The sequence below is a fragment of the Scyliorhinus canicula genome, chromosome 28 (assembly GCF_902713615.1).
Source record: "Scyliorhinus canicula chromosome 28, sScyCan1.1, whole genome shotgun sequence".
In the NCBI taxonomy this organism is placed as follows: domain Eukaryota; kingdom Metazoa; phylum Chordata; class Chondrichthyes; order Carcharhiniformes; family Scyliorhinidae; genus Scyliorhinus; species Scyliorhinus canicula.
In genome coordinates this window covers 17,318,768-17,332,232 of record NC_052173.1, presented here as the reverse complement: position 1 = coordinate 17,332,232, position 13,465 = coordinate 17,318,768, and the positions used below count along the sequence as shown (strand labels likewise).

The 13,465-nt window shown below is 49.0% G+C and overlaps 1 protein-coding gene across 1 annotated transcript in view; it reads right to left on the bottom strand.

Annotated features, from left to right (window-relative positions):
* LOC119958139 (protein lifeguard 2-like) overlaps positions 1-13,465 on the bottom strand; it is a 34,625-nt gene extending 21,160 nt beyond the window's left edge. The window contains 3 exon segments of the mRNA XM_038786432.1: positions 6,737-6,830; positions 6,832-6,915; positions 13,451-13,465. Coding sequence (XP_038642360.1) covers positions 6,737-6,830; positions 6,832-6,915; positions 13,451-13,465 — 193 coding nt within the window.

Genomic DNA, 13,465 nt, shown 5'->3' with positions numbered 1-13,465 from the left:
CCAATATTTATTCTTCAATCAAACTCAATTAGAGTTATAAATTCTCTGATTATTGCTGTTTGTGGAATCTTGCTGTGCACACATTGGCTGCCACATTGCCTACATTACATCAGTGATTGCATTCAAAACATATTTAATGGAGGTGACAGGGGTGTCGCCTGCTGGATGGATTGCCAGGAAGGGCTTCTTTGGAATAAACCAATGAAAACTCAGGGTGAAATTAAAGGAAAACTATTACAAACCACAAAAATCCAAAGGAAACTTAATCAAACTTTAAAATAAAATGTGGTTTGATGGGTCCACTATGGAGCCGACGCCCCCATGCCTCCAACCATGAGCTCCCCTTCCAGGGACATCCAGAAGCGAACATAGCTGCGGAAGAAAAGCAGGCAGTCCGGATGGATGACCCCTGCGACCGCCCACTGCCTGAACCTATTAATGACCAGCTTGGCCAAGCACAGGAGAAGGCCCACAATGAGATCCTCCTCCCTCCTCCGTACCAAGTGGCCAAAGATCAGCAGCTTAGGGCTGAAATGCAACTAGAACGAAAGTAACAGATGCTAGGAAAACAAAGGTAGTCTTAAGGGATTTATATTTGCATTTGGTAAACTTTAGAAATAAGGATAGATTTAAGTGTGTTTCTTATTATTTCTGTGCCTGGAAGGATAAAACCTAGAATACTGCTGGATAACGGTCTTTGTATCTGAGGGGGTTGGTTTCAATTCCAAAGATGATTCTATTGAGCTTAGAGAGGGTTACGGTGTGAAGATTAAATGGGACTAGAGTGTTTGCTTAGCAACTGGAGGTGGCGATGAATGTCGGAAATTGTTATATTTCATATTTTATATCTGTTGCAGTAATGTTTTTAAAACCCTGGTTTAGCATACATACAGGCAGTATGTCTGCTAAAGCTATGATTAAGGGGTTGTAAAAGTGAGGAAATCATTGCTTTTAACCGTTTACTTGTGTACAGCTAGCTGGCTAATGGATTAGTGTTTTGGTTTTGGAGGATTCCTGGGGTGTAGATAATGTATGGTGCTTAGTCCTGCATAAACAGGTCAGGGGACATCTTAGTGGGAGGAGACGGGAGAATGCCTTATGATGTAATTATTGGGTGGAGCCAGGTCTGTCTGTAGTTTTGCAGATTGCCGTTGGATTTTAGTCTGGCAAGACAGGATTTTAGCTGACTCCTGGAAGGTTCTCGCTAACCATATTCTCTTTGCACAGAGAAAGATGGTAACGTTTACTAATTTTATAAAACATGGAGGAACAGACTTACAGGACCATTAATTAGTTTTAACAACAAGAAAAAAAACATTAAAAAACATGATAAATTGGATTATACTACAATACTACTTTACTCCCCCTTTTTCTGAACACATACACACAGATTTGAAGATTAACATAAATCGCGCCACGCCGCCGGCACGCGACTCTCCGCTCTGCGGAGAATCGGCGCCATTGGTGCTGGCAATGGGGGCTCAGCGGTCAGGTTTAAGCAATTGCCTCCAGAGAGAAGGTAGTCATCCAGGCCTCAGGAGAGCGCATGAGAGGAAAAGGGACAGGAAGGAAACGGAGGCCAAACTCCCTAACACAGGATCTACCACCGCAGTTACGAGAGGTGGGCGAAGCAGAAGCGCGAGGTGGAGTGGGATGGCAAAGGTAAACGCATATACCAGGACTTGACAACGGAGTTGGCAAGGAGCTGGTTGTAGAGCCCCCCCTGTGCTGAAACAGAGTTATTGCAGCAATTACAAAGCACTGAACATCTACCCCGCAGCTCCCCCAGTGGCTGCCTATTGCCATGACAACAATGTTGCATTTTGTTTCAAAACCTGTTTCAGCGTGTGGCAAACTGTGGGGTCACGGTTGAGAGTCCTGTATGGAATTTCTTTCTCGAGTAGGCCTGGGAGCCTTTTACACCTCGGTGCGGGCTTGAAAAATGATCCATTATTTGCCATTATTGGCAATGAAGCTGGAGTTGCTCATTCCGCAACAGCATCCTGCATTTATATAGCACCTTCAGCATATTAAAACATTCCGAGGTGCTGCACAGTAGCGATTTATCAAACAAGTATGAGACCAAGGCACAGAAGGCGATGGGGAAAGGTGAGCAAATGTTTGGTCCAGGCAGCAGATTTCAGGAAGAGAGATGGAGAGGCAAGAGAGGCTTCGAGAGGGCATTCCAGAGTATGGCCACCAATGGTGAAGCGATTGAAATCGGGGATGAGCAAGGGGCCAGAATTGGAGGGGTGCAAGGATCTTGGACGGTTGTAGGGCTGGAGGAGATTATGAAGATAGGGAGGTGGCAATTTAATTTGTGGGGTGTGGACATCATTGGCAAAGCCAGTCAGCTGCCTTCTTGAATACAATTAATTGGCTTACAGGCCATATCGGAGGGCGTAGTGGGTCTGGAGTCACATGTAGGCCAGACCGGGTAAGGATGGCAGATTTCCTTCCCGAAAGGGACATTAGTGAACCAGATGGGTTTTTAACGACAATCTGATCGCTTCGTGCTCACCATTACTACCATTAGCTTTTTGTTCCTGATTTAATTCACGAGTTAAATTTTGATTCCCGTGATGGAATTTGAACTCGGATCTCGAGATCATTTTGCGCAGAACTACTAGAACGAATAGCAATGATGTTGCCAATCACCCTCTTGAGGTCAAGAAAGGATTTGAAAGAAAGGGGGGGTGATTTTAAAATGGAGGCATTACTGGAGCAGGAAACAAGGTCGATCAGCGAGCAAAGGGGATGGTGTGTGAATGAGACTTGGTGTGGTTCAGGTACTGATAGCAGTGTTTTGGATGAGCTGATGTTTGTGGAGTTTGGGGCAGCTGACTGGGCAGCACGGCAGTACAAGTGATTAGCACTGTGGCTTCACAGCGCCAGGGTCCCAGGTTCGAGTCCCCGCTGGGTCACTGTCTGTGCGGAGTCTGCACGTTCTCCCCGTTTCCTCCAGGTGCTCCGGTTTCCTCCCACAGTCCAAAGGTGGACAGGTTAGGTGGATTGGCCATGATAAATTGCCCTTAGTGACCAAAAAGGTTCGGAGGGGTTATTGGGTTACGGGCATAGGGTGGAAGTGAGGGCTTAAGTGGTTCGGTGCAGACTCGATGGGCCGAATGGCCTCCTTCTGCACTGTATGTTCTATGTTCTGTCCCACTTTCCAGCTACAAAGAAGTACAACAACAAATTTGATTGCCTCACTCTCAGGCCTGTCCTGCTACATCACTGAGCCAACAGCGTTCAGGGGAAGTCACCTAACGCTTCCCAGTAATCCTCACACCCTGTACTCTGCACAGTAAAGGGGTAATGCAGAGAAAACACAAGAGAATGGTGACGGAGGAAGGAGGAGGCAGAGAGATAAAGAGAGGGGTAAAGGGATAGAGTATAGATATCCAGATCTCACTCTCTCCATATGTATAGTGAGAGAGGGAAAGAGATAGATAGAGAAAGAGATAGCGAGAGTGAGGGAAAGAGATAGAGAGAGTGAGGGAAAGAGATAGCGAGAGTGAGGGAAAGAGATAGAGAGAGTGAGGGAAAGAGATAGCGAGAGTGAGGGAAAGAGATAGCGAGAGAGGGAAAGAGATAGCGAGAGAAGGAAAGAGATAGCGAGAGTGAGGGAAAGAGATAGCGAGAGTGAGGGAAAGAGATAAAGAGAGTGAGGGAAAGAGATAGAGAGAGTGAGGGGAAGAGATAGCGAGAGTGAGGGAAAGAGATAGCAAGAGAGGGAAAGAGATAGCGAGAGAGGGAAAGAGATAGCGAGAGTGAGGGAAAGAGATAGCGAGAGAGGGAAAGAGATAGCGAGAGAGGGAAAGAGATAGCGAGAGAGGGAAAGAGATAGCGAGAGTGAGGGAAAGAGATAGCGAGAGAGGGAAAGAGATAGCGAGAGAGGGAAAGAGATAGCGAGAGGGGGAAAGAGATAGAGAGAGAGAAAGGGAAAGAGAGAGAGGGTAAAACAGAGAGAGATATAGAGAAAAAGAGAGAGGGAAAGCGATAGTGAGAGGGAAATTGAGGGAGAGAGAGAGAGAGGGATCATGGGAGAGAGAGAATTCTCATGATCTTGAACCGATGGGGAGAGTTGTGACCAGTGAAACGAGCAGGCACTCGAGCAGCATTCTAATATTAACATGCATAAGAACTATCAACCATACTCACTGAACCATGGTGAGAAAGGTAAACAGGTAGATACACGAGCACAGATCAAGTCAAAAGCTACAGCGGTGCTGGACTTTCTGCAAGCTTCCCCACAAATTAGGTGGGGGGGGGGGGGGGGGGGGGGGCGATGTTGATTTAACCTAGTCGCCAGGCAGCTGACGGGATTGCCTGCAACACTTGCTTTCCAACTCCGCCCCTCCCCTCCCCCAAGGGAGCTCGGTTAAAATTGCCCCCAGGGTGGGCAGCGCAGTGGGTTAGCCCTGTTCCCTCACGGCACCGAGGTCCCAGGTTCGATCCCGGCTCAGTGAATAAGCATTCATAGAACATACAGTGCAGAAGGAGGCCATTCGGCCCATCGAGTCTGCACCGACCCACTTAAGCCCTCACTTCCACCCTATCCCATAACCCAATAACCCCTCCCAACCTTTTTTAGACACTAAGGGCAATTTATCATGGCCAATCCACCTAATCTGCACATCTTCGGACTGTGGGAGGAAACCGGAGCACCCGGAGGAAACCCACGCAGACACGGGGAGAACGTGCAGACTCCGCTCAGACAGTAACCCAGCTAGTAATCGAACCTAGGACCCTGGAACACTGTGAAGCCACAGTGCTATCCACTGTGCTACCGTGCTGCCCCCGTGTGTCAGTGTCACTGTCCGTGTGGAGTTTGCACATTCTCCCCGTGTTTGCCTGGGTTTCGCCCCCACAACCAAAAGACGTGCAGGCAGGGTCGGTGGATTGGCCACACTGAGGTGCCCCTTAATTGGAAAAAAACTAATTGGGTATTCTAAATTTATTTATTTTTTAAATTGCCCCCAGGGTTTCTGCCACACGTCTGCCAAGGATATGCCAGCTGAGCGGGCAGAGGGTCTAAGGGCCATTATTCCCAGTGGACACTATTTTCTGGAGCCTACATTTCATGGTCGGTAGGCAGCTGAACAGGATTATCAATGCACACACAGTCACCATCTGCTGTTATCACCTCTTAAACCCCATTTCTCAGTTCCATGCAATGAGTTTCCTGTCAGGTATGAACACAACAGATTGCGCTACAGGTGACCCTCAAGTCCAGGTCATTGCCATGGCAACCTACCTAGCAAGCCACTTCACATTAGTTTAGCAGGAGTTAATGGATCGGACAGCTCTAAGCTGATGGAGAGCCTATAAAAATAAAAACCTTGCATTTAGACAGCGCTTTTCAACACCGCCAGATATCTCAAAGCCCATTCCAGTCAAGGAAGTACTTTGGGGGGTGTAGTCACTGTTGTAATACAGGAAATGCAGCAGCTAATCTGTGCACAGCAAGATCCCACACACAGCAAACGTGATCTGTTTTTTGTGATGCTGATTGATGGATAAATATTGGCCAGGACACCGGGTAGGGTTCCACAGCTCTTCTTCAAAATAGGATGCCCTGGGCTGCAAAACAATCCGAGGCATATGGATTGGTATGCAGTTTGTTCCCAGGACCCACGCCAAACCCGGTCCGTGGCTGACTGCGACTGTGCCAGTGCTCAGGTGAGATGCTCGCCATCTTGTACCTTCGCCCCCTACCGCACCCCTCCTCTCTCTCCCCCACCCCACCCCCTCACAGACCCGAGATCCGTAACCCATCAAGGAGGGAAGTGTTCCTTTTGAAAAGTGACCTTGTGCTATCATCTCATCACCCCACTAGTCAGCCTGCCAACCCTCCAGAAATTAAAAGATTAATCTCCAGGACCCTCCTGTGAAGGACAAGGAACAAAAAAAAGTATTTTGTGCATTTTGTTTTTTGGTTATACGAATATCGGACATGCTCAGGGAGGCAAAAGGGTTGTTTAGTTCATAGAATTCGTACAGTGCAGAAGGAGGCCATTCAGCCCATCGAGTCGTCAGAAAGAGAACCCAACCAACACCCAATCCACCGGCCTATTTCCGTAGCTCCACCTGAGGGCAATTTAGCATGGCCAATCCCACCTAACCCGCACATCTTTGGACTGTGGGAGGAAACCAGAGCACCTGGTGTAAACCCACACAGACACAGGGAGAACGTTCAAACTCCACACAGAGTGACCCAGCGGGGAATCGAACCTGGGACCCTGGAACTATGAGGCAGCAGTGCTAACCACCATGCTACCGAGAGTCAAGAATCAACCAATTCAGTATTGAAGAGTCTACTCACTTTCCCATTGGTGAAGGGAAGGTAGGAAACCAGGAGGACACGCATGCTGGCTAACCAATGGCAGGTGTATGGAGGTGAAAGGTCATGTGATTAAACCTCCAGGACGAGGTCAAGCCAAAGTTGGCAACACCTAAGAATAACTAACACTTATATAGCAGCTATAACGTGATAGAACATCGCAGGTGCATTATAAAACAAAATGGCAGCAAGCCTCATAAGGAGATATTCAGTCAGATGGTCAAAGAGGTCGTTTTTAAGGCCTGCAAGCAGATGATGGTGCTCACAACTGGGGACCCAATGTATGAGGAAAAGGAAGCAAAACACAAACATTATAATAAAAGCTACCAATGAGGGTACAATAAGGGTACAACTACAATCTTTCATGCGCTTTTGTCTTCACGTTTTGCTTACTTGGATCCACATAGGCCCAACTGGGGTGCATAGGTGCTGATGGTGAAGGGCTGTTATTCTTGGCGCCCACAATTGCCTCCTCATAAGTCGGGGGGGGCGGTTGATGCTGACATGTGTTCGCTTTTCTCAGGGCCTCCCTGTTCGCCTTCTGAATTTGGGGCTTTGGATGTGGCGAAAAGCTGCAAGTAAACAAGGACAATATATGTCACGCTGAGTTAGGACAGCCATAGTGACCTGGGGGACTCTTTTGAATGACACAGATCACGTGGCAACAGAGAATGAATGTATCCTCCTCTTTGCCCAATTTGGGAGTTTTGGGTTAGTGTTTCTCATGTTGATTGGGATATAAGAACTGGGCCGAATCCACGATAGGAATTGTGCTGACTGAATTTTTCTTCTGTGCAGAAAAGACATCGGGGGCGATTCTCCGATATGGAGGCCCCGTGATTGCGCCAGAATAGTCCAGGGAGGGGGGGGGGGAAGAGGCCGGCCCGCCGATCGGTGGGTCCCCCCCCCCCCCCCCCCAGGCTGCACCCAAGCGTTCCCGCAGAGTTCCCGCTGGCAGCGACCGGGTGTGAACGGCGCCAGCGGGACTCTGTCGTGTCGGAGCGGCCACTCGGCCCATCCAGGCCGGAGAATCGGCAGCCCCGCCAATTCCAGCGACCCGCCAAACGCGCCGGCGCAAATGGTGCCGTTTCTCCGCACCTCGGAGGATCGCGCACCGGCGTCAGGGCATCGTGGCATGGTTGCTCCGATTCTCCGGCCCAGCGCGAGGCTCGGAGAATCTCCCCCATCAGGCCCCAATGGAAAAGGCCAAACGATTCACCCTGTGCTCAAGAGCTGATACATGTTACAAATCTGCTTACCTTTTTGTGTCTCCGTGAAACTTTACTTCCTATATCAAGCTCAAATTGCTTTGAATGTGAGCTTTCCAAAACCAGGAGCCATGAAGAGGTTTTGAAATGATGTCCCAGCTGTTCCTCCCAGGTTACATGCTGAAAGAGCATTAGTGAGGAGGATTAGGTTGGCTGTCAGATCAGGTGATGCTGACAATTCCCATCACTTGGAGATTACTAACACACTTAGACTAATACTCAAGATTCAGCCCTCGCCGCCGACCTCCCTCATGATCATGGTGGTAGGGGAGAATGGGTCTGTTTCCATGCTGTAAACATCCGTGACTCTATTCCCATTTCAGACCTTATGAGGCGAGAAAGCCATTGATGAAGCAGCTGAAGGTGGTTAGGCTGAATCAGGACAACTTTTTAAAAATAGTTAAGGGGCAATTTAGCGTGGCCAATCCACCTACCCTGGGCATCTTTGGGTTGTGGGGGTGAGACCCACGCAGACACAGGGAGAACATTCTCCCCGTGTCTACGTGGGTTTCCTCCGGGAGCTCCAGTTTCCTCCCATAAGTCCCGAAAGACGTGCTGTTAGGTGAATTGGACCTTCTGAATTCTCCCTCTGTGACCCGAGCAGGCACCGGAATGTGGCGACTAGGGGCTTTTCACAGTAACTTCATTCACAGATAGAGTTTCATAGAATTTACAGTGCAGAAGGAGGCCATTTGGCCCATCGAGTCTGCACCAGCCCTTGGAAAGAACACCCTACCCAAGGTCAACACCTCGATCCTGTCCCCATAACCCAGTAACCCCAGCCAACACTAAGGGCAATTTTGGACATTAAGGGCAATTTAGCGTGGCCAATCCACCTAACCTGTCCATCTTTGGACTTGTGGGACTTTGGACTCATCCTCTTTCGCTCCAATGAGAAAAGCCCTAGTCCAAAGATGTGCAGGTTAGGTGGATTGGCCATGCTAAATTGCCCTTCATGTCCAAAATCGCCCTTAGTGTTGGTTGAGTGGGGTTACTGGGTTAAGGGGATAGGGTGGAGTTGTGGGCTTGGATAGGGTGCTCTTTCCAAGAGCCGGTGCAGACTCGATGGGCTGAATGGCCTCCTTCTGCACTGTAAATGCTATGATTCTATGAACCCCACCACCTGGAGGTTCCCCTCCAAGTCAGTCACCACCCTGACTTGGAAATATATCGGCCGTTCCTTCACTGTCGCTGGGTCAAAATCCTGGAACTCCCTCCCTAACAGCACTGTGGGTGTACCTACACCACATGGACTGCAGCGGTTCAAGAAGGCAGCTCGCCACCACCTTCTCAAGGGGCAATTAGGGATGGGTAACAAATGCTGGGCCCAGCCAGCGACGCCCACATCCCTTGAACGAATAAAAAAAATTCAAGCAGAATAATGGTACGGGGAGAGAGCACAACAGACAGTCCATTTGCCCCCCATCTGTTGGGCAGCACCTCATACATGTCACGCTGGTACAATTTCAAACCTGTCGCTGCTCATCCCTCTGTCAAGCATGGTACGAAATTGTCCGACTAACCCATTACCAGCTGATATTTAGTCAGTGCACAGAACGTGCCAGTGCAGTAACAACCAGCAGAATCAGTCACATGGCCCAGATAATGCTTCTCGTCAAATCGTTGACACAAGTGACTTTTTATCCCAGATTCCACATCACAGCAAACAACAAAACCACTGAGCGAATGCCATCCGCTCAGACTGGAAATCAACCAGCTGCATCCGAATTTTAAAAGGATATGTTAAAATCTATACCATGCCCTGTTTTCTCCTGCAGTCACCCCCCCCCCCCCCCACCCCCCCCCCCCACCCATCTCCACAAAGGGCGAGCTGCTGCCAAGACTCTGCCACCACTGATGGGCACCAGCCCCCTGATTGGCACTGCATTTCTTCAGCCAAGCCAGTTGGTGTGAGCAGTCGGAGCCAGGCTAGTGATAGAGCTGACAGTCTTTCTCTCCCTGACGTCTCCATCTCCCACCTGCCCGCTGTAGGAAAGGCTGACTTGCATTCATGTAGCACCCGTCACGGCCTTGAGGATGTCTCAAAGCTCTTTACAGCCAATGAAGTGCGTTTTGCAGTGTAGACACGGTTGTAATGTAGGAAACCCGGCAGCTAATTTGTGCATAGCAAGATCCCAGTGATCATGTCCAGGTTATCTGTTTCAGTGATGTTGATTAAGGGAGAAATATGGGCCAGGACACCGGGGAGGACTTCCCTGCTCTTCATCAAAACAGTGCCATGGGATCTTTTACATCGACCCAAGAGCAGGGCACACACGGCCTGAAAAATCTATCAATGACCCCTCTGACTGTGCAGCACTCCTTCGGCACAGCGCTGGGAGTGACCGTCTCTCGTTTTTGATGCTCAAGGCTCTGGGGTGGGATTTGAACCCACAACCTTCTGACTCAGGTGACACCCGACTCTGCCCGTTGGTCCCATCTCGGCTTTGGCCCCCCAAAGATCTTCTATCGTACAGCACACAATCCCTGCCCATTGCAACCTTCTACTGCAATACACTGTTACTGTTGACCATTCCTCATTACGCCTTTTGCGTTGCTCCATAATTGTACAACTCACCACCCTCATGGCTTCTGCTTCTGTGTCAGCACGTACGACTCAACACAACCTCAGAAGTGATGGCTCATGCTAGCTTAACTTGCTCTCTCTTTCATCTCCCAGTGCATTCCTGCCCACATCCCCAAATGGGGCCGGTTTAGCACAGTGGGCTAAATAGCTGGCTTGTGATGCAGAACAAGGCAGCAGCGCGGATTCAATTCCCGTACTGGCCTACCCGAACAGGCGCCGGAATGTGGCGACTAGGGGCTTTTCACAGTAACTCCATCGAAGACTACTTGTGACAATAAGTGATTATTATTATTATTAAATGGCTCCCAGCACAAGCACCACCAGCCAAAGCATCTCTTTCTCACATTGCCCTCCTTGTATGCAAGCTCACCCACCAACTCGCCATTGACAGGGCAAAGCTGAAACTGGGGCATAGACATGTTGGTGGATTGGGCAGACAAGTGGCAGATGAAGTTCAATACGGAGAAGTGTGAGGGGGATTAGTTTTGGCAGGAAGGATGTGGAGAGACAGTATAAAATAGAGAGAGAAACTCTTAAGGAGGTGCAGGAAAATTGGGACCTGGGTGATTATGAACATTGAAGGTGGCAGGGCATGTTGAGAGAGCAGTTATCCTAGATTATATTAATAGGGGCATTGAGTACAAGAGTAAGGAGATCATGTTCAACTTGTATAAGACACTAAAACAGAAAATGCTGGAAAATCTCAGCAAGTCTGACAGCATTTGTGAAGAGAGAACAGAGGTAACGGGTGTGATTTAATGGTCTCATCGTGCCCAGCTTGGTGACACGATGAGGCCACTCTGGCTCCTTGCCCGATGCCCGAGGCACAATCATACCATTTCTCTCGTCAGACCTAAAACGGTTCCAGAATTCAGAATAGAGCCTCTGTTAATCTTACACAGGAACAGCAGGAGGCCATTCAGCCCCTCAGGCATGTCCTGTGCCATTCAATTAGCTTATGGTTGATCTGTAGCTCCAAACCATTCACCTGCCTTTGCCTCCATATCAAAGAACAAAGATACCTAACAAAATCTGTCTACCCCAGGCATGAAAGCTCGAACTGACCCCCAGCAGGGTAGCACGGTGGTCAGCACTGCTGCCTCACAGCGCCAGGGACCCGGGTTCAATTCCGACCTCGGGTGACTGTCTGTGTGGAGTTTGCACTTTCTCCCCGTGTGTGCGTGGGTTTCCTCCGGGTGCTCCGGTTTCCTCTCACAGTTCAAAGACGTGCAGGTTAGATGGATTGGCCATGATCAATTGCCCCTTAGTGACCAACTATATGCAGGTTAGGTGGGGCTATGGGGATAGGGTGGGAGAGTGGGTCTCGGTAGGGTGCACTTTCAGGGAGCTGGTGCAGACCCGATGGGCCGAATGGCCTCCTTCCGCCCTGTAGGGATTCTATAATCCAGAGCGTTTTGGGGAAGAGCATTTCTGCTTCCTAGTGTCCTTAACGCTCGGCCTCTCAATTGCTGATGGTTTTGATGCCGAAATGGTCAAATATACCTCAGATCTCTGCCAAGATGGAACTAGTTTATATGTGTGTAACAGATTTTATTCAATATACTTTAAAATGTCTGCTCCATGCTTCAGCTCTGTCTCCCAGCGGCCATCTCCAGCTGTGTTAAGCTTTCTCCAAGGCGACACCCAGTAACCAATCAAGCACAGTGAGCATCAACCGTAAACAGACTCACATAATAAAACAGAACAATTGAACCATTGAACGCCAGCGTGAGGTCTGATACCGAGGCAGGCAATTCGGAAATCGCTCCATTTGGTGTTCTTCACCCTCGATTGACAGGGAGGGAGAATCAGAGATCAACTGCAACAACTCGGAGACAGGTAACTCCAAGCAAGAGCAGCCTGAAAGTGCATCAACTCCAGTGTGTGTGATGTGGAGAGATCTGGCACTGAAGTAGCATGCAAAAATGCCTCGACAACAACCCTTTTTGCCGTTTGATATCAGGGATCATAAACAGCCACGCACTGCATACCCATCAGTGTGCCCCGTTTATGTATTTGCCCTGCGGTTAATACCTGTGCCACTTGCTGCCAACCAAAATGGTCTTTTCCCACACATATTTCCTCTCTTCCCCCCCACCTCCTACAACCACTCCCTCAGCATAGCCCAACCTCCAACCCACTGCTGTACATGTGTCATGAGACTAATGCCATCATGTAACTGGTTGGCATAAGACATCGCAATTGGCAAGGGTCAACAAGTCCCAGGACTGAGGCAAAGGATGGGCCAAGTGAGTTCAGATGCCGACACGGTAGCACAGTGGTTAGCACTGCTGCCTCACAGCACCAGGGTCCCGGGTTCCATTCTGGCCTCGGGTCACTGTCTGTGCGGAGTCTGCACGTTCTCCCCGTGTCTGCGTGGGTTTCCTCCGGGTGCTCCGGTTTCCCCCCACAGTCCAAAGTCGTGCTGTTGGGTGAATTGGCCGTGATCAATTGCCCCTTAAGTGTCCAAAAAGGTTGGGAGGGGTTACGGGGATAGGGTGGAAGTGAGGGCTTTAAGTGGGTCGGTGCAGACTCGATGGACCGAATGGCCTACTTCTGCATTGTATGTTCTATATTTTATGTATGTGTGTTGGATAGGATGCTCTTGATGGTGGATTAGCTTGTCGTTAAGGAAGGACGCTGGTAGCCATGGCAACGTAACTTTGCCTGAGTCAGAGCCTTCCGGAGAGGAGGGGAAGGAAAGTGGGAGAGAAGGAAATGAGATAAATGTTCAGCCTGAGCACAATAACTGCAAATGAATCCAATGTCGCACCGTTTGGGGTTTAATACACAGCAGCAGGCTGTGCGATAAACAAGGACATTAGCAGCTTAAAGTGCACACATTCACTCAAATGCTCAGAATGGCCGTTATGCAGGAGGAATTAGAGAAAGCAATCCATTCCTAATCTTTTTCTCAACTCAACCGACAGAATGAGCTTCCAGCACCAGTTTAACATTTGACCCCCAGGGTTTATTAAAAAATAAAGCAAGCAATGGGGTTTATTTTAGATGAACATAGAACTGTACAACACATTTTAGCACTAATGTTTCTAACAATGTTTATTGCCTATTGTGCGGAAGAAAGTCTGAGATTGGAGTGGGGGAGGCGCATAATAACTGTATAACATCTGAAAAGAATATGTTTGGAGGAATAGGTCGGTCAAACCAGAGCAACACATTTGGAATAAAACAAACAAGTCTGTCAAGCAATAACTAAAACAGCAAAGTGCCCAGCCAGATGGATGTACTTACTTTCCCTTGTGTCAT